We start from the raw sequence: 24,813 nt of genomic DNA, 5'->3' as shown, positions 1-24,813 counted from the left end.
GATGGCCAATCCAGAACAGTGTAATTGTTCATCTGCATGAATGCCTGAGTAGATTTGGAGCGGTGTTTTGGATCATTGTCTTGCTGAAAGATCCATCCCCTGCGTAACTTCAACTTTGTCACTGATTCATATACATTATTGTCAAGAATCTGCTGATACTGAGAGGAATCCATGCGTCCCTCAACTTTAACAAGATTCCCGCTGCCGGCATTGGCCACACAGCCCCAAAGCATGATGGAACCTCCACCAAATTTTACTGTGGGTAGCAAGTGTTTTTCTTGGAATGCTGTGTTTTTTTGCCGCCATGCATAACGCCTTTTTGTATGACCAAACAACTCAATCTTGGTTTCATCAGTCCACAGGACCTTCTTCCAAAAAGAAATTGGCTTCTCCAAATGTGCTTTTGCATACCTCAGCCGACTCCGTTTGTGTCGTGCTTGCAGAAACGGCTTCTTTCGCATCACTCTCCCATACAGCTTCTCCTTGTGCAAAGTGCGTTGTATAGTTGAACGATGCACAGTGACACCATCTGCAGCAAGTTGATGCTGCAGCTCTCTGGAGGTGGTCTGAGGATTGTCCTTGACTGATCTCACCATTCTTCTCTGCCTTTCTGATGTTTTTCTTGGCCTGCCACTTCTGGCCTTAACAAGAACTGTACCTGTGTTCTTCCATTTCCCCACTCTGTTCCTCACAGTGGAAATTGACAGGTTAAATCTCTGAGACAGCTTTTTGTATCCTTCCCCTGAACAACTATGTTGAATAATCTTTGTTTTCAGATCATTTGACAGTTGTTTTGAGGAGCCCATGATGCCACTCTTCAGAGGAGATTCAAACAGGAGAATAACTTGCAAGTGGCCACTTTAAGTAGCTTTTCTCATGATTGCATACACCTGGCTATGAAGTTCAAAGCTCAATGAGGTTACAAAACCAAACAAAGTGCTTTAGTAAGTCAGTAAAAAGTAGGTAAGAGTATTTAAAGGGAACCTATCACCTTGTTTTTTTTGGTATGAGATAAAAATACTGTTAAATATGGCCTGAGCTGTCTATTACAATAGTGTAGTTTGTGGACCCCGATTCCCCACCTATGCTGCCGAAATACGTTACCAAAGTAGTCATTTTCGCCTGTCAATCAGGCTGGTCAGGTCGGATGGGCGTGGCTTCTTCCCCCAGATATTGCGTAGTTTTCCGTTGGTGGCGTAGTGGTGTGCGCATGTCCAAGGTCCCCAATCCTGCACGGGGGGGTGAAAATAGCAGCGATGTCCGTTATTCCATTGGTGATCGGTGGGCGCGGCCATCTTCCTTTGGCCGCGCGTGCGCAGAAGCGGCGCTCTGCTGGCCGCGGCTTCAGGAAAATGGCCGCGGGATGCCGCGCGTGCGCAGATGGAGATCGCGGCGGCCATTTTCCTGAAGCCGCGGCCAGCAGAGCGCCGCTTCTGCGCACGCGCGGCCAAAGGAAGATGGCCGCGCCCACCGATCACCAATGGAATAACGGACATCGCTGCTATTTTCACCCCCCCGTGCAGGATTGGGGACCTTGGACATGCGCACACCACTACGCCACCAACGGAAAACTACGCAATATCTGGGGGAAGAAGCCACGCCCATCCGACCTGACCAGCCTGATTGACAGGCGAAAATGACTACTTTGGTAACGTATTTTGGCAGCATAGGTGGGGAATCGGGGTCCACAAACTACACTATTGTAATGCACAGCTCAGGCCCTATTTAACAGTATTTTTATCTCATACCGAAAAAAACGGGGTGATAGGTTCCCTTTAAAACAAGAAAATGATAAGGGTGCCCATACTTATGCACCTGTCAAATTTTGTTTGAATGCAGATTGCACATTTTCTGTTAGTACAATAAACCTCATTTCAAGGCAGAAACATTACTGTGTTCAACAGTTATTAGATATATGAAACTGAAATAGCTGTTGCAAAAAAACCCATTTTTTATAAAACATTAAGCTTAAGATTATTAGGGGTGCCCACACTTTTTCATATAACTGCATATATACCCAATTCTAAAGTCAAGTAAAAGAATGAGACAACACAGGTAATGGCTGGGGGATGCCTACCATGAAAGGTTTATAACACTGAAGGAATAATAATAAATATGGGTACCAGCACTAGGGAGAAACTAAATGAAATAGGATATAATATAAGGAAAAAAAGTGCCTACTGAGGCACAATGTGTATTATTCCATATATTATATATATATATATGTGCAGAATGACAGGGGTACTTTCTCCCTCATTAGCAGTAATGATACAGTGTGAGCTCCTGGGCCTATAATTCGCAGCAATACTTCTGGAGTCTAAGAGCAGTGAGACTATGGAACTCTGCTGAGGGACCAGTCATGGTTAAAGGGGCATGAATTCCTAGTAATTCTAAAAGTATGGCTCCCAACAGTCCTGGATTCAGCGGGACTTTCCGAATTTGATGGCTCAGTCCTGCCACATCATGGCTTTGGAGTCATGAGTAAGTCGAAATGCGTCGACTGGGTCATCTCGACCATGTACATTTTTCTTTTCTATGCACTATATTTTCTTTTGAAAAATAGAAAAGGAAAATCCAGTCCTGTTGAGCCGGACTCCAATTTTTTCTATTTTCCTTGATGTGAGGCCGTGTCTGAGCCCCAGGTGGATGAGCATAGAGCAACTGGGCGAGCTGGAATCAAGTTTTTATAATCTAATACTCACCCTCTCCTTAAGACATCACATTTGACGTGACTGAGGGGCCTATATGACAGAAAATACCCAAAACTGACATGTGGCATGTGGAAGGTTAATAAGAGAAATTGGACCCCAAAATCTGTTACGCAATTTCTCCTGAGTATGTCGATACCCCATATGTAGAGGAAAACTACTGCTTGGGTGCACAGCAGGGTTCTGAAGGGGAGGAGTGATGTTTTGGAATATAGACTTTGATGGATTGGTCTGCGGGCGTCATGTCATGTTTGGAGAGCCCCTAATGTGCCCAAACAGTGGAAACCCTCCAAAAGTAACCCCATTTTGGAACGGATTTAGTGTTTCCTTGTATGTAAATTTTATAATGTAGTGTCATACATAAGTTGTGTAGAGTGCATCATGTCATACGCGTGTTGCATAGTGTTCGTCGGGTTGGCATATGTGAGGTGAGTTGTGTAGTGTATGTCAGGTTGTCATATGCGAGTTGTGTACATCAGGTTGGCAGATGTGAGTTGTGCAAGTCAGAAATGAATTTAGTAGTCCATGGATGTGTGGTACAGTTTGATGCATTCTTTTAAAGGGAACCTGTCACCCCGTTTTTTCAATATGAGCTAAAAATAGCGTTCAATAGGGTCTGAGCTGTGCTTTACAATAGTGTCTTTATTGTCCCCGATCCTCACCTTTGCTGCCAAAATACCTTAGTAAACCCGCCGTTTTCGGCTGTCAATCACCCCTGTCCGGTACGATGGGTGTAGCCAAATCGCTGTTTCTCCCCCACCTCTTGCTTTTTCCTAAGAAATGTCTTCCCGGCGTTGGCGTAGTGTTTTGCGCCTGCGCATTAAAGTCTCATCTCGTGCCTGCACATTATGCTTTGCCCAACTGTGGGCATAGCATACTGCACATCATTGCGCATGTGCGGTTCTTCACTGTAACCCGTGTGCCCCGGAAGTCTGGATATGCAAATTGTGTTGTCCTGGATGCCGGTAAACTTTTCCCATCCAGAACTGCTAGCGTAAGTTTTGTAACAAAAATCGCTTATCTATCTATCTATTTCTTTACAGCTATCTATCTCATTTTATCTATGGTATTCCTTCTAACTTTCTCATTCCTTCTTTCTATCTATTTATCTATCTCATCTATCTAAGAGCAGATTACATACAACATACACCCCGCGACATACACCTTACGACATACACCCAGCGATATATGACTTGCAACCTACCACATGTGACATGCAACATACTATATGTGACATGCAACGACGACATGCAACATGCGACATGTGACAAGCAACAAGATGCGACACGCAACATGCGACGACATGCAACTACATGCGACATGCAACATGTGACGCGCGAATATGCGGCATGCAGCAACATGCGACAGCATGCAACGACATGCGACAATATGCGTCATGCAACATGCAAGAACATGCGACAGCATGTGACATGCGACAACATGCGTCATGCGATAGCATGCAACAATATGCGTCATGCAACAACATGCGACATGCAAGAGTATGCAACATGCGACATGCAAAACCATGCAACATGCGACGACATGCAACATGCGACGACATGCGCCATGCGACAACATGCACCGACATGCGATGGCATGCTGTCGCATGCTGCATGTCGCCGCATGTCGTTGCATGCTGTCCCATGCCGCATGCTTCGCATGTTGTTGCATTCCGCATGTTGTCGCATGACGCATATTGTCAAATGTAGTTGCATGTCGTCGCATGTCGTATGCCACATGTCACATGTAGTTGCATGTTGTCGCATGCTGCGTGTCGCATGTAGTCGCATGTTGTGTGTCGCTGCATGTCGCATGTTTTTGCATGTTGTCACATGTTGCATGCCGCATGTTGCATGTCGTCGCATGACGCATATTGTCGCATGTAGTTGCATGTCGCATGTAGCTGCATGTTGCATGTCGTATGTTCTTGCATGTCCCATGTTGCATGTCGTCGCATGACGCATATTGTCGAATGTAGTTGCATGTCACATGTTGTTGCATGTGGTCGCATGTTGCATGCCACATGTTGTCGCATGACGCATATTGTCGCATGTAGTTTCATGTCGCCGCATGTCGTCACATGCTGTCGCATGTCCCATGTTACATGTTGTCGCATGACTCATATCGTCGCATGTCGTTGCATGCTGCTGCATGTTGTCGTATGCCGCATATTGTCGCATGTCGTCGCATGTTGCCGCATGTCGTATATAGTATGTTGCATGTAGTATGTCGCATGTAGTATGTTGCATGTCACATGTGGTAGGTTGCAAGTCTTATATTGCTGGGTGTATGTCACAGTGTGCATGTCACAGGGTGTATGTCACGGGGTGTATGTTGTATGTAATCTGCTCTTAGATAGATGAGATAGATAAATAGATAGAAAGAAGGAATGAGATAGATAGATAGATAGATAGATAGATAGATAGATAGATAGATAGATAGATAGATAGATAGATAGATAGATAGGCGATTTTGTTACAAAACTTACGCCAGCAGTTCTGGATGGGAAAAGTTTGCCGGCATCCAGGACAACACAATTTGCATATGCCGACTTCCGGGACACACAGGCTACAGTGGAAAACCGCGCATGCGCAATGATGTATTGTATACTTTGCCAACAGTTGGGCAATACATACTGCGCATGCGCAAGAGCCGAATGCACTGCGCAACTGCCAAAAAAAGAGCGCGATCTGTGCTATTCACAGATCGAGTTATGTCAGACACGCCGAGGAGCTGGGGGGGGGGGGGAGGAACAGCGATTTCACAACGCCCATTTGACCGGACCAGCATGATTGACAGCCGAAAACGGCGACTTTACTAAGGTATTTTGGCAGCAAAAGTGGGGAATCAGGGGACAATAAAGGCACTATTGTAAAGCACAGCTCAGGCCCTATTGAACGCTATTTTTAGCTCATATTGAAAAACACCAAGGTTACTTACTGGTAGCCGGTTTTTCCGGAACCCATGATGGCACACCTGAGAGAGGGGATCCGCCCAGCCAGGACAAGAAACCCTACTGAAAATAAAAGGGCGGTACCCCTCTGTCGCTTCAGTTGGTTTTCAGAGCATGAGAGGCCCCCCTGGTAAGTACACATGGCAATCTAACACCACATCATATTAACTAAAAGCACCCAAAACAATAGTGCACACCGAAAGGGTGATAAAGGGGGGGGATATACAGGTGCCGTCATGGGTTCTGGAAAAAACGGCTACCAGTAAGTAACCTTGGTGTTTTCCCTTCCCCCATGACGGCACACCTGAGAGACTTTTGTAAAAAGAAAAAACCTTAGGGAGGGACCACTGCTTGGAGTACCCTTCTACCAAAGGTTAGGTCAGCAGAGGAGGAAAGGTCTAGCCGGTAGTGTTTGAAAAAAGTTGAGGGAGGTAGCCACAGCTCTGGTGGAGTGAGCCTTGATGCCGTCAGGAACCGGAGTGCCACTTGCAGAATAGGACAGACTAATGGCCTCCCTGATCCATCTAGCAATGGTACTTTTAGCTACCCCACACCCCTTTTTACTACCCTGAAAGGCTACAAATAGGGTTTGATCTTTCCTCCACTGACTAGTCATGGTCATGTATTGTAACATGGATCTCCTTACATCTAACATATGGAACTTTTGTTCCCCCGGATTTTTAGGATTATTACAAAATGATGGTAACGTAATCTCCTGACTCCTATGAAATTTTTGGACTACTTTGAGGAGATACGCTGGATCTGGTCTTAGGATTATCCTGTCATCAAGAACCTGAGTGTAAGGAGGGCATATTGATAGAGCTTGTAAATCACCTACCCTACGGGCCGATGTTAGGGCTACTAGTAGGACTGTTTTCAGGGTGAATAATTTAGGTGATAACTCCTGCAAAGGCTCAAAAGAATCTTTGGTTAAAGCTTCCAAGACTAGATTTAGATCCCAAGGAGGAATTTTGGGGATAATAACCGGTCTAGACCTGCCACAGGATTTTATGAATCGTGAAACCCACCTATTAGATGCTAGGTTGCAATTATATAGGGCCCCTAAGGCTGAAACTTGAACCTTAAGGGTGCTAGTTGCTAATCCTAGTTGCAAGCCTGCTTGTAGAAATTCTAGGATGGGACCCACTGGAGCTACATCCCCTAACGGTTTACCCAAGAAGTCTAGAAACTTCTTCCAGGTCCTACCGTAGATTCTAGATGTTATAGGCTTTCTGCTTTTTAACAGGGTGGAGACTAACCCTGGTGAGAATCCTTGGCGACTCAGTAGCACCCTCTCAAATACCAGGCTGCCAGATGGAAGCCCTTCACCTGAGTGTGGGTCACTGGTCCCTGGGTTAACAGGTCTGGCACATCTGGCAGAATCCATGGGTCTGTTAATGACATCTGCCTTAGAAGGGAGAACCATGGCCTTCTTGGCCAGAATGGAGCTATGAGTATTATTTTTGCTCGGTCTTCTCTGATCTTCCGGACTACTGTTATTATATTACTATTGGAATCATCACTATCGGGGGAAATGCGTAAGCCAGAGAGAATTTCCATGGTATTAGTAGGGCATCTACTGCGAAAGGATGTTCCTTTGGGTTCAGTGAGCAAAATATTTTCACTTTTTTGTTGTGTGAGGTGGCAAACAAGTCTATCTCTGGTGTACCCCAGGCCTGTATTATTCGTTGGAACACCTCGGGATTCAGGGATCATTTCCCCTGTCTCAGAATTCTGCGACTCAGAAAGTCTGCCTGTGAGTTTTCTACACCTCTTATGTGTAGTGCTGTTAGGGAAGACAGGTGTTGTTCTGCCCAATGAAATAGCAAGTTTGACACCTCCATGAAATTCCAAGACCTCGTCGTCCCCCCTGGTGATTGATATAGGCCACCACTGCTCGATTGTCCGTCATGATTCGAGCATGGCGGCCCTGGAGCAGGGGAAGAAAATGTTTCAAGGACTTTTCTAATGCCCATAGTTCTTTTAGGTTCGAGCCATAGCTCCTTTCTTGGGAGGACCAAGTTCCTTGAACTGAATGGGATCTTATGTGAGCTCCCCAACCTAAACCGCTTGCATCGGTCGTGATGATGTCCTCGACCGGTTTCTGCCACTGGACTCCCATAGTGAGATGTTCCTCTATGGTCCATCAAATTAAGGAATTTCTTACATCCTGATGAAGACATAGATTTCCTTCCAAATGCCCTTTTAACAGTCTTTGAGCTGACAGAACTTCCCACTGCAGTAGTCTCAGGTGGAATTGTGCCCATCCTACGGCCGGAATGCAGGATGTTAATGAGCCTAGTAGGGACATCGCTTTTCTTAGGGTCATCGTTGGTTGATGTATTGCTGCAGTGGTCAAGTTGATTATTTTGGCTACTTTGTTCTCTGGGAGGAGGCAGAGCTGACGTTTTGAATCTAGTATCAAACCCAGGAAGGACTGCACCTTTACTGGAACTAACTTTGATTTGGGGACATTTATTATCCAACCCAGCTCTATTAGAGTTGATGTCACTACCGTTATCTGATGGGAGCAATCGGCCTCTGTCTTCCCTATCACAAGAAAATCGTCCAAGTATGGGACAATCACGACATTCCGGGAACGGAGGTATGACATTACCTCTGCCATCACCTTGGTGAAGACCCTGGGAGCTGTAGATAGGCCGAATGGAAGGGCTGTATATTGGTAAGGTTTCACTTGGTTTTGTATGTAGAGTGCCACTCTCAAGTATCTCCAGTATTCGCGATGTATTGGAATATGGTAATATGCCTCTTTTAAGTCTATTACTGCCATGAAGCAGTGAGGAAACAGAAGTTTTGTGGTTGTATTGATGGACTCCATCTTGAAGGAGTAGTTGTCTATTGAATGGTTGAGTTTTCTTAGGTTGATTATGGTCCTCCAAGAGCCATCGGGTTTTTGTATTAGAAAGAGGGGGGGAGTAAAACCCCCTTCCTACCTCCTGAACCGGGACTTTTTGCAAGACATTTTTTTGAATCAGTCCGAGGACTTCTGTTTCTAGAGCTAATTGTTCCTGCCAGGCTTTTCTCCGGGGAGTTATTACAAAATTGTGCCTGGGTGGATGGATACATTTTATTTTTAGGCCATCTTTTATAATATTTAAAACCCAGGTGCTCGGGGAGATGTTTATCCAGGCTGGATAGAAGAAGGAGAGTCTTCCTCCAACCTCTGATGTAATGTCATTGGGGGCACTTTTTCGCTGATATAGAGGGCCCTTTGAACATATAGCCCGATCTCCTTTTATCTTTGAAATCCCAATTTCTCCTATCTCCTGGAGGTCGGCCTCTGTTAAATCTTCTCCGAAAAAAAGGTTTTTTAGGATCTTTAGGGAAGGTTGGAAAGGCTTTCTTTTTGTCTCCTGCCTGTTCCAAGATCTCTTCTAACTTTTTCCTAAAGAGGAGTTGACCGTCGCATGGGATGGTGCATAGCTTATGTTTGGATGGCAAATCTCCCGGACAACCTTTAAGCCATAGGGCTCTCCTGGCCGCATTAACAGCTAGAGCAGCGGGCCTGCCCAATCTTGCAGAGTCCACAGAGGAATCTGCCAAAAAAGCTGCTGCCCCTTGAACTAGGGATATGTTTGCAAGAATGTCATTCCTAGGAACTTTAGCCCTTAGCTGGTCTTCTATCTGTTGTAACCAGACCATAAGAGCGCGAGCTGTACATGTCCCAGCTATAGCAGGTTTCAAGCCCCCTGCCGTGGCTTCCCAGATGTGTTTCAAAACCCATCTGCTTTTTTGTCCAGTGGATCTTTTAGGACACCTGAATCTTCTAATGGAAGGGACGATTTTTTCAAAGATTTGGCTACCGCACCGTCAATTTTAGGGATTTTCTCCCAGGATTCAGAGTCTTTTTCTTCAAAAGGATATCTCCTTTTTGATGAAGAAGGTAAGGTGCCTATTCTTTCGGGTTTTTTCCATTCTTTTTCGATCAATGCTTTGATTTTTGCATTGACCGGAAATGTTCATTTTCTTTTTTCCTCTAAACATGACATCCTCAAGTGACCTAGGTGTCTTTTCCTCTTTAAGACCCATTGCAGTTCTGACCGCTTTGACTACTTTTTCTACATCCTCAGTTGGGAAACATGGGACGACCCCCTGTATCACTATCCGAGGAGGAATCCGAGGACTGGATAGAGGCGCAGGAGGTAGAGGGAGACCAGGATGATTTTTGACTCTCCTGTTTCCGAGAGGCCTCCGAATCCGTAGACACCTTACGGCTTTTCCTCCCTGCTTTTTTAAGAGCCAGTTTTAAGGAGTCTTATTTCTGCCTGTATTATGGCTTTAAGGCTAGTGGCAAAATTAGGGGTCTCATCCTGTATGGTTTTATAAATGCAGTCAGAGCAGCGGTCCTTCCGCCACTGAACTGCAAGCGGGGCTTTACAAAGGGCACATTCACGGTTCTTTGTTTTGCCGCTAGATTTCCTCGACCCCTAGTGATCAAACAGAAAAAATGGACCCTGTTACCATAAGGGTGACATTCACGTAGATCACTCACCACCGCCGACAGTCAAGGGTACCGGTTTTGGAGGCTGGACAGATGCGCGTGCAGTGTCCTTTCTGGACGCTGAAGAGTCTTGCCGGACAGGACGGCTGCTGCTCCTACCACTTGAGCGGCTGCTCCTGTGCTGGTGGCTCGGCAAGGCATCGGGCGAGAGCTCCTGACGCTGCTGCTGTGATGGCAGCGGCTGCTGCTGCTCCTGTTGTCCCACTTCCATGCTTAAGCTTTTGGACATGAGCGCATCTTCTGTGGTCAAGCACCCTTTTATGGGGGGACCACTGCACTCCCCGCCTCCTCCGGTGCCCAATAGTGGCCCCTCCTCTGCCGTGCCGCCAGAGTCCCTTTCCACCGGCTTGGCTTTTCTGATGGCACTGTACGGCTGGAGGACTTGATCATGGAGATCACCTCACCACATGTTCTTGTTCTACCCCAGTACACAGTCTGGTTTGGTGAACTGTAAATGTACAGTGGTGGAGGTGCTGCTATCACCATGTATGGTGGTCAAGAAAAGTACATCCCTCTTGTACTTGACCACCAGCATTTTGTTGCTACATTGGCCTCTGCTCTGACACTTTCTGAGCAGCTGCCCGATTAGCGTTTTAGGGAAGCCTTTCTGATTTCTGCGGAGAGTACCGCATACTGCAGTAGCTCGCGCAGAGAGGAACTTGAAAAGTGGGATGCTGGTATAAAGGTTGTAGAGGTGATAACCTTGATCTAGCACTGGATGCACAAATTTCCCTCTCACTGCAAGGACAGATGGACTGAAGTACTCGCACACTTTTTAGAGCTTATTTCCATACTTGGCCCACTTACTGGACAGGTATTGCCAGAATTTGAGCCTCCCCTTGAAATGCATTAGGGACTCATCCACGCAGATATCCCTTTGGGGAACGGACACCTCAGCAAACTTGTTGCTGAAGTGTTCAATGACTGGATGAAAAAACAGTCAGTATTGGGGTCATCTCAGGGAGGTGCATTTTCACTGTAATGCAACCATTTTTGGTTGGCCTCAAAACGTTTAGGGGTCGTGGCCATGAGGAACACTAGAGTGTAATACAAAACGTTAACACTCCAATATTGCCAAAGTTCTGGCCTCTTCACTAACCCCTTGTGAAGGACCAAGTCCCAAAATGGTCATCATTTCTACTGCGTCTATAGGGGTCCAGTTAGAAAGTGATAAAGGGCGCTTTTGTGCCAAAAATTGCTGGGCGTACAACTTTGGGCCCCTTTGAGGTTTACAAAGTTCTCAGAGAAAAAGACTTTGAAAAAAAGTCTACGTCTGTGAGGCTGGTGGTGTCAAATTTGATTCTTGATTGCACCACAAAATCAAGAATATGTAGCTCGTAATGTTCGGGGAGTAAGGTCCATAGAGGGTCAGTCAGTATTTGCTGGTGCAGTTTCTGTCCTGATGCATGTGCGTGGCTGTTCAGCCCCACTTGAGGAGGATGAAGAAATATAAAGGAAGGTGGCATCCTCTCCCTCACCATCGCTGTTGGAGGCAAGGGAAGCGCATGTCTACTCTGCTAAATACTGTGTTTGGGACGAGTGGGACATTTTTTTTTTTCACATATGCAGTGTTTGTGTGTGCACCAAATTTTATTCAGGTGTATGTGTGTGTGTTTGGTGTAAACATTTTTTTATTTAGAAGAGAAAACAAAAAAGAATATAGAAAGCAAAATATAAAAATTTGGTAAAATAAAAAACAGACGTACTAAACGGACGTCAGTAAAAAAAATTATTACCGAAAGCCCACAACTGACACTAAACCTGACTCAACTCAGTCAAGAAAAAAAATACTGTAGTAGACGCCGATTACTATAGTATATTTTTACTGTCCCTAATCTAGTCGCATCAACTAATCTAAATAATTTCTGTTTTTTCACACAAAAAACAAAGAAAACAACCGGAGAACAATCGCTGATGTGAGTCGGTGATCAGCACTCGACAGCTGTCGTACACACGCACGGATGTGGTGCAAAAAGGGATATAAAAAAAAAAAGACGGGGGAGAAGAAAAAAAAAAGTCCTTGCCTAAAGCAAGCACGTACGCCAATCAGTGATGTGTATCTGTTTGGCGGCTATGCAACTGTAGAACGCACAAACCGCAGTGGTGGTGGTGGGGCATGAAAGAGATAAAGTGAGAACAGTGACCACAAGAGAGGATCTGTCATTTGTGTCACTGATGAGCGCTTGGCGCAGGAAAAATAAAAAACTTGACAAAAATCGAGCGATCAAGTACTGATCCGCGCTCAGTGACAGAACGGTGGGGTGTGAAACAGGGATTGGGGTGGATTAGGAAAGATCAGGGAAGAATCAGGAATGCGTTCATCTTCAGCAGCAGCTGGAACACCAGTAGGGATCACACGGGCTTGAAAAAGTCCGTGGCACCACACGGCCCAGCACAGCGCATAGAATGACACAGTGACGTGGCTGTACAGTCCCTGGGTGTCTCCTGAATGTCCCTCACTGCCATCGCCCCTCTGACATCTCCTCCTCCTGCCAGGGGAGAAAGAACTGGTGACCAAGACCTGACGCAGTGTGCTACGAGCCACTGTTTATCCCTCTCTGTTCTTCAAAAGTGGGGTTAAAAGTGATGGTTACTGGTGATAGACTAAACCTCGGATTATCCACCTGAGACTCTACTAGAGTTGGGAATTCCCCCCCCCCCCCAAAATCAGCTTTTGTACCCTAAAAATCAGCTTTGGTTCATGTTGGGAGTTTCCCTTCTCAACACTGTAGGAGAATAGGTTGAACTGGATGGACAGACATCATTTTCTTACAGTGTATATATACACACTATGTCTCCATAACACATTCTATGCATCAATGACAACATATTCCCCCCTGCTGGAAGGTCCATAATATGACTTGTGAGTAGAAGGAATTCTTCCAAGTACTCAGTTATGCCCAGCTGATAATACGACAGGGGTGTTGGTTACCGCAATTGTATTGATATTACCAAGTCGAGAAGGCACGAGGCCCGGTCCCTAACTGAGGAGACCCTGTCCCTAACTGAGGAAACCCTCCAGCTCCATAAGAAGTGGCTAGGGTACTTACCATGGACAAATACTTTAAGTAGCTCTGACAGAAGTAGTATGGAGTCACCACTAACTGAAATACAAGAAAGACGATCTGTTAAAATGCATATCAGCCAGAAAAAGAACCTCAAATGGGCTCATAATGTACAGGTGGCTATGAACAGAAGAGAAGGACCGGCCAGAATGTGACTGACCACACTCAGGATCCGACCAACAACATGTCAAAGTAATATCGCACGACCTGACCATACTCATTTTCATTTCTGTTTTTCTTTCCTCCCCTTCTTCCAAGATTTGTATTTCTCTGTTGATATACCTGTATGGTGTTTTATTGTGGGCGGAATTATAGTTTTGAACTGCACCATTCACTTTACTATGTACTGAAAATTGAGAAAGAACAATTCCACGTGGGGTGAAATTGTGTAAAAAATGCAATTTTGCCTATGGTTTTCAAGTTTTATCTTCATGGAGGTCACAGTGCAGGAATAATTACCAGGTAACAGGATTTTCCAGTTCTGTAAGATTAAGACCCCGAACTTTGTTTTATTGTCAGTGAGGCTGTGTGAGGGGATGTCGTTTGTCGTTTTAATGGTCACATTTTGGGGTACATACAAAAAAAGTTGTATTATTCTACTTTATTAGTACTGATTGACAAAAAAAAAAAAAAAAACATTTCCCATAATTAGGCTACACTCCCACTCATTAGTATGGGTAAAATCTGCAGCAAACATGCAGAAAGAATTGACAAGCTGCAGATTTAAACCTGCAATGAAAAAATAAGCAGCGTGTGCATGACACTTCGGGAATCTCATTCACTTTGCCGTAACTAGGAAATCCTTCAGTTTTTGTGACAAAACGGTGCAGAAAAAAAGAAAAAACGCTACAAAAATGCAACGTGTGCACAGACCCTTTATGGCCTCCGGTATATTTTCCCTCTACAGCCACCAACATCAATAAGTTCCACGTATTTATCTGGAGGCTATGAGCAGGTGTTTGGTCTCAGCTGCCATTTATCTGGTGGGTATGAGCAGGCGTATGGTCTCGGCTGCCATTTATCTGGTGGGTATGAGCAGGCGTATGGTCTCGGCTGCCATTTATCTGGTGGGTATGAGCAGGCATATGGTCTCGGCTGCCATTTATCTGGAGGGTATGAGCAGGTGTATGGTCCTTACTTTTAGTCTTCTCTTCTTCTAGGTGCATGTGCAGCAGTTTGGAGACGAGGCTCTGTAAGAAAAAGAGAGGCCATTAACCCCATCAGGACCAGCCCCTATTTAGGCCGGAGTTATTAGTCCCAGCTTTATAGACGGATATTGTTGGGAAGTGCTTGTAAAAAACATATGCTGTTTTTTGAGACCTTAACATTTGTTTTGTTTATGGCTCGTCTAGGAGACCGACCACCGCTGCTATCTAGCCTACAAGATTTTCTCCTAGGCAACAAACAAAACAAGTGATGATACCTCTTTTTCCCGTGTCAGGGCTTGTTATCTTTGGTATCATATGTTGGGTCATTTTGTGAGAGGTCTGAATGACACTATCATTAGTGGGCACCTCCATCTACACCATGTGGAAGTTTAGATTTCACCACTTTAGCGTGATAAAAGCATTTTTCATGTTGAAATAATCGTGCGAGTCCCCACATTAAAGGTCCAGTTTCCAGTGACAGCAGAACGATGGGGCAACGCAGGGGTGACTATGGGGACACTGGGGCAGTCTGCTCTTGGTCATTTCCAAGCCATCATGTATGTAGTATTCAGTGTCAGAACACACAGTGTGTACTTTTCCTCTAATTGTTCCTCTCCTGGTTTTAGCTTGCAAATACTGATGTAAAATACTTACCAAATACTGCTAGTGTGACGGCAGCCTTACACACACACACACACACACACACACACACACACACACAATCACATCCAAAGCAATACAAAACAAAAGGACCACCAGATAGTATTCAGGCTAGAGAATAATTAAAAATAATGCCTTTATTTATAATGATGGCAAACAGTTACATAAATAAAATGATACAAATTTGCGCAAGAGCAGGACTAGATGGGATAAAAAATATATATATATAAATTGTTCACAGCAACCCCCCAAAAAAATTTCCAATAAAAGGATTTTAGGACGGTGTTTCTGTAAGATATATATTGAAAATTGTGGATATTTTCGGGTGTTCTGTGTTTTTAATTATACACAAAATCACATGCAGGCAAAGACATATGCACACACTTATGATGAGGGCAATCTGGCTATGGGCCCCCGAAGCCTCAGGCTCCGAGCAACAGGCCAGATTGCTCTCATTATCACCGCCCTGGTTAAGATTTGGTTCTGCTGGTTTCAGTGCAGTGATACTTGCAGTCAAGTGACAACTAGTGTCAGCTATGTAGGTGAATAGAACATTGCAGACACGGCTGACACTCAACTTGACACATGACAGCAAGTGTGCAAAGTGCATCCTCGTAGTTATGATAACTGCTGGAACCGGCAGAGCCCGACTATGTATACATTAGATTACATTATATGGCTGGAATCTGATAGTATACTACAAATAAAGTATGGAATAGTGTAGTAGACTGCACTATACCATACAACAGTATCCTGTAAAAGAAGTACTACAGGAAGAGCCCCCACACAGCTCTCCCTACATGCAGCAGGGGCACTCACAGAGCCCCCTACATGCAGCAGGAGCACTCACAGAGCCCCCTACATGCAGCAGGGGCACTCACAGAGCCCCCTACATGCAGCAGGGGCACTCACAGAGCCCCCTACATGCAGCAGGAGCACTCACAGAGCCCCCTACATGCAGCAGGAGCACTCACAGAGCCCCCTACATGCAGCAGGGGCACTCACAGAGCCCCCTACATGCAGCAGGGGCACTCACAGAGCCCCCTACATGCAGCAGGGGCACTCACAGAGCCCCCTACATGCAGCAGGGGCACTCACAGAGCCCCCTACATGCAGCAGGGGCACTCACAGAGCCCCCTACATGCAGCAGGGGCACTCACAGAGCCCCCTACATGCAGCAGGGGCACTCACAGAGCCCCCTACATGCAGCAGGGGCACTCACAGAGCCCCCTACATGCAGCAGGGGCACTCACAGAGCCCCCTACATGCAGCAGGGGCACTCACAGAGCCCCCTACATGCAGCAGGGGCACTCACAGAGCCCCCTACATGCAGCAGGAGCACTCACAGAGCCCCCTACATGCAGCAGGAGCACTCACAGAGCCCCCTACATGCAGCAGGAGCACTCACAGAGCCCCTACATGCAGCAGGAGCACTCACAGAGCCCCCTACATGCAGCAGGAGCACTCGCAGAGCCCCCTACATGCAGCAGGAGCACTCACAGAGCCCCCTACATGCAGCAGGAGCACTCACAGAGCCTCAATATATACTGCATGATTTCCCACATAGCCCCCTATACACAGTATGAGCCATCATATATCCATCGATGTACACAAACAAATCACACACATTAAAAAAAAGAAAACAAACAAAAACCACACACATTCACCTCGCTCCCGCTGCCCTGCGCACTGACTCACAGCAAACATCATCACATCTGCTGTCACAGTCGCTCACGCTGTGACTGGTGGAAGGAGTCGGTGGTTCTGTCCTCCATTATATTCACCACTATTTGCATCCTGAAGATGCAGATGGCGGCGAAATCTGGATGCAGGTCGGCCATATGGCGCAGCCTGTGGACCAGTGTTTTTGGGGCGTTTGGCTATCTCAGATAGCCTGGTCAGATTTCCACACTTTGCCCAGGTCAATTATATACCAGCCATATACTAATTTGTGCACTGGGTGGTGTTATGCACTTTACTATGTGCACTTATACAGTGGTATATGCACTGAGTGAGCACTGACCAGGCTGCAGGATCTCACATTATAATGTATGTCTGATATATAGTGCAGGACGTCCTGGAGCCGAGCTCAGGGTCAGACCGTGCAGTCTCTGAGGATCACTGAGTTATTGCTGCAGCTTGAGCTTCCATACAGATCGGGTGACGCTGGAGCCGATGACCCCACTGACAGAGTGACCCGATCTGTATGGAAGTGTAAGATGGTGCAATAAATCTCTCAGATAGAGCCTCCACAGCAAGCTGACAAGACAGCAGGAATAAGATGAAGCCCCGTCACATACCTCCTGCCCCAGCCCCGGCTCTGCTATCCTCATCTCTCCTCTCTGGGAGACAAACAGGCGCGCAGATCAGCAGACACAAAGCCTACAGTGTCTGCAATAGTGGGATCACGGCCGGCACCAATCTACTACAGCTGCAGAAAGCCGGGCCCCTGCCTGCAAGGGGCCCCCCTACACCTCAGGGTCCCCCAACGCAGCTGCAGTGGCTGAATCAGCGGTAGGTCTGCCCATGTACACACATACAGGCATATACAAACACACACATACCATGCATACATACAGACATATACATACAGTACACACACACACATACCATGCATACAGACATATACATACAGTACACACACACATACCATGCATACATACAGACATATACATACGGTACACACACACACATACCATGCATACATACATACAGACATATACATACGGTACACACACATACCATGCATACATACAGACATATACATACAGTACACACACATACCATGCATACATACAGACATATACATACATTACACACACACACATACCATGCATACAGACATACATACAGTACACACACACACACACCATGCATACATACATATACATACGGTACACACACACACACACACATACCATGCATACATACAGACATATACATACGGTACACACACACACATACCATGCATACATACAGACATATACATACGGTACACACACACACACATACCATGCATACATACATATACATACAGTACACACACATACCATGCATACATACAGACATATACATACAGCACACACACACACACACACACCATGCATACATACAGACATATACATACAGCACACACACACACACACACACATACCATGCATACATACAGACATATACATACAGCACACACACACACACACATACCATGCATACATACAGACATATACATACAGTACACACACACACACACCATGCATACATACATATACATACAGTACACACACACACACCATGCATACATACAGACATATACATACAGTACACATACACACACACCATGCATACATATACATACAGTGCACACACATACCATGCATACATACAGTACACATATATACCATACATACAGTACACATACATAGACACATATATACCATGCATACATACACATACAGGCATATACATACAATTCATATACACAAACATTGGAGGTTTTAGTATCCTACCTTGGCTTTATTGCAGTACTTCCTATACCTGGAATTAGCAGTGCAGGGCGCGCAGAGTGTTATCAGACGCGCTGGCTGCGGCCCTCCTGCCTGCTAGCTGTGACACTGCCAGGTGTGCGACCCCGGCTCTCTCCTGCTCCCTGGCCCACCCACTGTTCTGTGCGTCGCCGCAGTCCAGCGGCTTCCGCGCACAATTAGGCTACGTTCACATTCGCATTGCGTCGGGCACAGGTTCGGCGACGCATGCTTCATGCGCCCCTATATTTAACATGGGGGCGCATGGACATGTGTTGTCTTGCGTTTTGTGACGCATGCGTCATTTTTGGCGCAAGCAGCAGGGCGCACAGGACGCTGCATGTTGCATTTTTTTTTGCGTCGAAAAAAAATCAAGCCAAAAATGGACGCATGCGTCACAAAACAATGCGTTTTGCGTGCGTTGCGTCACCGACGCAACGCCCAACAACGCAAATGTGAACGTAGCCTTAAAGGGCCCACGACCCCTTTTTTTTTTCTTCCTCCCCTCTCCTGCTATTCTGCAAGGGCCTACCGAGGATTTCCCCGGCACCCCGCCAGGCCGACCCTGCGGGACTGTCCGACTTCATGGCGGGACATGCAGACGCACCACGCACACAACTTTATGCTCAGTAAGCACCTCCATGAGAAGGGATGCCATGTAACACTTGCCTTACGAAACTCCACCGACTCTTCTTCCCGCTCCATCTTTCCTATCTGCCGCTCAGCCCTTCTCCTCCTCTAATTTGTCCACGGAGCTCGGCGAGCAGCTGATTGGTGGGTGGGCCTGTCAGTCAAAGAAGTCTCCAGCAATCGTTCTCTGGCGGTGCATTCCCAAACAGAATTCTAAACACAAGAGTGCGCACTGTTATACAAAGGTTTTGTCTCCAGATGTTCTAGTGACATCACTGAGAGCGGCCATTTTTCCGAAGATAAAAACCTACTTAGTTTTTATTACGCGGCGTTTATAAAATGGCATCAGTAATGGAGTCATAAATTCTCTGTAGTAGTCTTCTGGGTCTGACAGATTGAGCTCAGTGCCTTCCTGGTTACATGTTATGTGTACATGGAGAGAACGATATCTGGCACAGGTAAGTGGCTGCCTGGGGAGCTATTTCCATACAGTGCACTATATACAATGTGTGTACACACACACACACACACACACACACACACACACACACACACACACACACACACACACACACACACACTTGTGTCTTATAGTGCCACAATATGACTGGTACTGTAGTGTCCGCAGCCTTGCAATGGCCATATAAGCAAACCCCATAGAAGTGAAAGGGAGTCGGGTGGGCATGTGATTCCACAGCAGGTCTGCCTGTACCGTGGAGTTATTATGGTGAGTGCAATGTTGGCTTTGGTGTTTGAGGTCACAGTTGTCAGGGCAGTAACCCCACCCAATGCCAGTTTGGGGGTCCCGTTTGCTGAATGAATAGACATTAGACACCCACTATTAATCAGCTCTCCGCAATCAATGAATATATGAGCTGCACACTTAAAAACGTCATTTTTAAAAAAATAAAAAATGTATAACCCCATAACCACTGACAAGGTGACCTAATTTCAGAAGGGTCCATGGTTCTTCAGCTTCGCCTCTCCATGTTCCTCAGCCTTAAATAAACTGGGGAAGACACAGATCCAAATATCATTTGCTGCAATTAAATAATCCTACTAGGATGAGCAGATGTCAGTACACGGCTTTCTGACAACTGAGCTTCTCCTACAATTCCCTGAGCACCTTCATGGCAGGTTCATGCTGCACACGGACATACCTGTGACTGCTCAGGGTCACTGTAGCAGGCAAGTGGAAATAAGTATATAACAATCACTTACACTCTGTGAATTTTCACCATTGTCAATGCTGCAAACCTGCAGGAATATCCACATGCAGATCTGCGGCACATGGACCTACACTTTATATTGACTCACTTCGGGTAGCATCACAGTGGTCGATTTGCTGCAAATTCTTTTCAGTGAAAAATCAGCAAGGTGGATGAGCTTTCGCCTCCTCTCATCCACGTTTTGCATAAAAAAAATCTGGGTGGCTTTTATCCTGTGATGCATTTATTTAAAATCTGCAGCAAATCCTACTAGTGCAGCATCCACACATCCGTATGTCACGCGATGGGTAATGACTGGTGTGCGGACTGGCTGCAGGTCTCTTGACCCAAACTTCATAGCCTCCTAGGCATATATAAGGTTCTCAAGTTTGGGTCAAGAGGTTTGTGGTGAGTCTGTGCATCACGGTGTGTACTCGGACTACGTTGCATGAATGGGTGCATTTTATATACTGGTAGTGTGTGATGCTCAGAAGTCATTTTTTCTTAATACACCTCTTGTCCCTGTTTGATTTTCCTGTAGGTGGAAGAGTTTGAGCCCTGACGAAATCTTCTGCTAGCACGCAAGCGATGGATGAAATGAAACGGTTATATATGATGCTGTGCCAGGAGAAGGGGGCACAACCCCAAGATGCAATACTAAAGGAATTACAGAAGATGAAAGAGTCTTGTGGACAAGGGAAACTGGATTTCTCCACCCAGAATCTCTCCATGGAGTCATGCCAGGTCCTGGGTCTCCTCCTGCAGAATGATGTTACCTTCTCACATGTCCTCCTCAGTGACTGCATGCTCAGCGAAGATGGTAAGTGCCCAACATTGCCAACAGTATGCACGCTAATGTACTTGTCATTACACATTATTGATAGTCCTTTTGTGTTTTCTCAGGTTTAAAACTTATTTTGCAAGGCCTCCGCAATAATTCTGTAGCGAAGTACCTGGATCTGAAGGTCAGTGTCAATTTATTCGACTTTCCAGAGGTTTTTGGTGGCTTTCTGGAGTAAAACAATCTGTATTCTTCCAGGGTAATAATCTGCGTGGTGAAGGTGCAGAATCATTGGGGAAGCTCTTGAGACACAACACCTCTGTAACCAGGTCTGTGATGTCCGGCTTCTGTCTGTTATCTAACGGTAGTGTCATAGTAGTCCTGATATTATTATTATTCATTTATATAGCACCATTAATTCCATGGTGCTGTACATGAGAAAGGGGTTACATACAGAGTTATAGATATCGTTTACAGTAAACAAGTTTACAGTGACAGACTGGTACAGAGGGGAAAGGACCCTGTCCTTGCGGACTTACATTCTATGACATTATTATTAGATCATTAGAGAAAGGACCTTTTATGCTTCCGACAGGGAATGATGAGATGCTGAAATAAGAATCATTGCATGTTTTATAAGTTTTACTATTATTTATGGAACGCTAAGTGCACATTACAAGGTTCGTCTGGAACTGGTATGCACAATTCTTCCAGGTCATCTTTACATAGACAGACCAGGTCTACTGCAGGACGTTTTTGAATGTTTGCCATTTATTCCAGTCTGACGTTGGAGTGGAACAACCTCGGCATGTGGGAAGATGGATTTTCCCTTTTGTGCGATGGACTTAGCTGTAACCAAACTCTTGAAAAATTAGATCTCCGCAACAACCAGATCAACCATAAAGGGGCGGAAGAATTATCCGCAGCGCTGAAACAGAACCTCACTCTACGAGAATTAGGTATGGAGTACATAAGTTTTAGAGTAGCCTATTGGCGATGTTGGCAGGGTCGTTAGTAATTTGGTGGTCCTCCTGATGAGACATACTTGGTGACATTGAGGTTTAGCCTGATGCAACATTCAGTTTTATGTCTGATTGAAGTCGAGCAGAAGACTGGTGGCCCTATATGTAGTTATGACTCATGCATACATACATATTCACAAAACTAATACTTCTATGTACTCTGCAGACAGAAAATAATAGTCTTTGGTACATTGGTATCGCTCTCCACAGACTTGCGATGGAATAATATTGGTCTCCTGGGAGGACGCGCCCTTCATGATTGTCTTCAGAGCAACAGAACCATACTGAAGATGGAGCTGTCAGGAAACAACATCCCCAGTGACATCTTAAAGGCTATTGGTAAGAAAAGGATATAATCAGGTTGACATAAGCTGTTTGATCCTTATCAAAAAATTCATTGCTCAGTTGACTATTTTGGGTGACTCCATGTCTCCTACTTGTTGGCTTATTTTCCATGTGTGTGTAATATCTACCTGCAATTGAGTGTCTCACTGTAATATGGACGTAAAGACTAGGGGTACGTGCTCAGGTTAAGTATTTGGTGCAGAAATTTCTGCACCATTTCTGCATCTCTTGCCAGGAAAAACCCAGCATAAAATGGGTGTTTTTTTTAATGTGTTTTTTTTTACATGCATTTTTGGTGAAGATTTTTCCCCACTCTTTAGTATGGGTGAAATCTGCAGCAAAAACGTTAAAAGAATTGACATGCGGCAGAATTAAATCTGCAAATCAAAAATAAGCAGCATGTGCATGATACTTCGGAATTGTCATTCACTTTTCTGCCATTTGGAAACCCTTCTGGTTTTGTGACAAATCCGTGCAGAATAAACGCCATCAAAATGTGACAAATCTGCAACATGTGCACAGGCCCTTAGGATGTGTTGACACGTTTCAGAAAATTTGTGCTGCAGATTTGATTACAACCCACATGTTTTACTTGCAGATTTCATTATGGATCAGGCTGCAGATTTGGATTGAGTATGGCGAAAATCTGCATAATAATGAGCCTGCTACAGATTTGCACTCCACACCACCCTTTCATTTCCATGCACATTTTTTCCACAATGTCTGACTGGGATTTTGCAAACCCTGTTTACTTGTATTCTACTGTAAATTGCTGTGGACATGTGATGCGGAATCCGTGCCGCAAATCCACGACAAGTCTATGACGTGAATTTTGCCTAAGTAGAGTATTAAGGAATCCTCTGAAGGTATCATCTGATGGTCAATTAAAGCAAGCACTGAAATAAGTAAATTGCAAATACAGTTATTCCTTCTACAGTATACAGTGTTGTACAGATATTTATGAAGCTTATACATAAGTAAGTGATATTCAGCATGATGATTAATCAAAGAACAAAACATGCTTAGTTCAAAGATGCTTTCTCTAGTCCGAGCAGCTGGCGCTAGACCTGACCCATCCAACAACATTGACCATATCGTTGTAGATCTGACCCATCCAACAACATTGACCATATAGTTGTATATTCTCCTACGCCTCATTGGGGGACACAGGACCATGGGGTGTTATGCTGCTGCCACTAGGAGGACACTAAGTAATACCGAAAGCATAGCTCCTCCCCTGCAGTATACACCCTCCTGCTGGCTCCAAGTGAACCAGTTCTTGCTTAGTGTCTGTAGGAATGTCTATAGAAAAAACAGCCGCACACTCAAGACTTGCAGCTTTTTACGTGAAAGTTGTATTTTTTATTTTTAGTACAGGCATCACCAAATGCTTATTAGTGTTCAGAGAAAATGACGGATACTTTAAGTTACGGTTAACGTTTCGACCAAGGCTGGTCTTTGTCAAAACCACACTGCATCACCAAGGTGAGGGACTCAGTGCTACAGGACCCTTGCAGACTCCGCCCACTCCGGACTGCCTCTGTACCTTTTCTACCCTCCATTAGAAGTGTGGTTTTGACAAAGACCAGCCTTGGTCGAAACGTTAACCGTAACTTAAAGTATCCGTCATTTTCTCTGAACACTAATAAGCATTTGGTGATGCCTGTACTAAAAATAAAAAATACAACTTTCACGTAAAAAGCTGCAAGTCTTGAGTGTGCGGCTGTTTTTTCTATAGACATTGTGACTTTGTGTTCAGCCTGCACCTTTTTTTTCCATGTGGAGTGCACCACATCTCTTGTACTAGTGTCTGTAGGAGGCACTTGGGTCTGCTTTCAGACCCCACCGTTTTTATTTTTATTCTATTTTTCCCTTAACGGAGCGAATGGGGGCGACGGACCCTTTCTAGGTTCCGATCTCCCCCGAACTATCAACAGGCAAGAACGCGGAGCGTCCCTCCCCGTACCTTTCCTGCACCGTTGGATGCCAGCCCTGAGCTCACTTTACGGGCGACGGTTCCTTTGTGTTCCGATCTCCCCCTTCCATAGCAGGCGACCACATGGAGTAGCCCTCCATTTACCTCTCCTGGAGCCAGGTGCATAGCCGGACATGATTATGGCGTCCGTGCAGCCCCCCACTGCATCACCACTGTTATAGCGGATGATGGAAGGTGGCAGAAGCTCTCCACCCCCTCCCTGACTATGGCGACGGTGGATTGAGCACCGGCCCACCGCATCTACCGTGAGTACA

At 45.5% G+C, this 24,813-nt stretch overlaps 2 protein-coding genes across 2 annotated transcripts in view; one reads left to right on the top strand and one right to left on the bottom strand.

Moving 5' to 3' along the window:
• CENPX (centromere protein X) overlaps positions 1 to 19,391 on the bottom strand; it is a 29,739-nt gene extending 10,348 nt beyond the window's left edge. The window contains exons 1-3 of the mRNA XM_077251410.1: positions 19,247 to 19,391; positions 14,387 to 14,438; positions 13,234 to 13,287 (exon numbers count right to left, since the gene is read on the bottom strand). Of these exons, the coding sequence (XP_077107525.1) occupies positions 13,234 to 13,287; positions 14,387 to 14,438; positions 19,247 to 19,282 (142 nt within the window). The 5' untranslated portion in view covers positions 19,283 to 19,391. The remainder of the gene's footprint in view (positions 1 to 13,233; positions 13,288 to 14,386; positions 14,439 to 19,246) is intronic.
• A 157-nt stretch (positions 19,392 to 19,548) lies between these two features.
• The window catches only part of LRRC45 (leucine rich repeat containing 45), a 54,748-nt gene continuing 49,483 nt past the window's right edge, over positions 19,549 to 24,813 (top strand). Inside the window, exons 1-6 of the mRNA XM_077251409.1 lie at positions 19,549 to 19,665; positions 20,957 to 21,235; positions 21,319 to 21,380; positions 21,455 to 21,525; positions 21,977 to 22,155; positions 22,429 to 22,557. Of these exons, the coding sequence (XP_077107524.1) occupies positions 21,004 to 21,235; positions 21,319 to 21,380; positions 21,455 to 21,525; positions 21,977 to 22,155; positions 22,429 to 22,557 (673 nt within the window). The 5' untranslated portion in view covers positions 19,549 to 19,665; positions 20,957 to 21,003. The remainder of the gene's footprint in view (positions 19,666 to 20,956; positions 21,236 to 21,318; positions 21,381 to 21,454; positions 21,526 to 21,976; positions 22,156 to 22,428; positions 22,558 to 24,813) is intronic.

This window comes from Ranitomeya variabilis, chromosome 4 (assembly GCF_051348905.1).
Source record: "Ranitomeya variabilis isolate aRanVar5 chromosome 4, aRanVar5.hap1, whole genome shotgun sequence".
NCBI lineage: Eukaryota > Metazoa > Chordata > Amphibia > Anura > Dendrobatidae > Ranitomeya > Ranitomeya variabilis.
The sequence above is the reverse complement of the archived record's forward strand: the minus strand, read 5'-3'. Positions and strand labels throughout refer to the sequence as shown.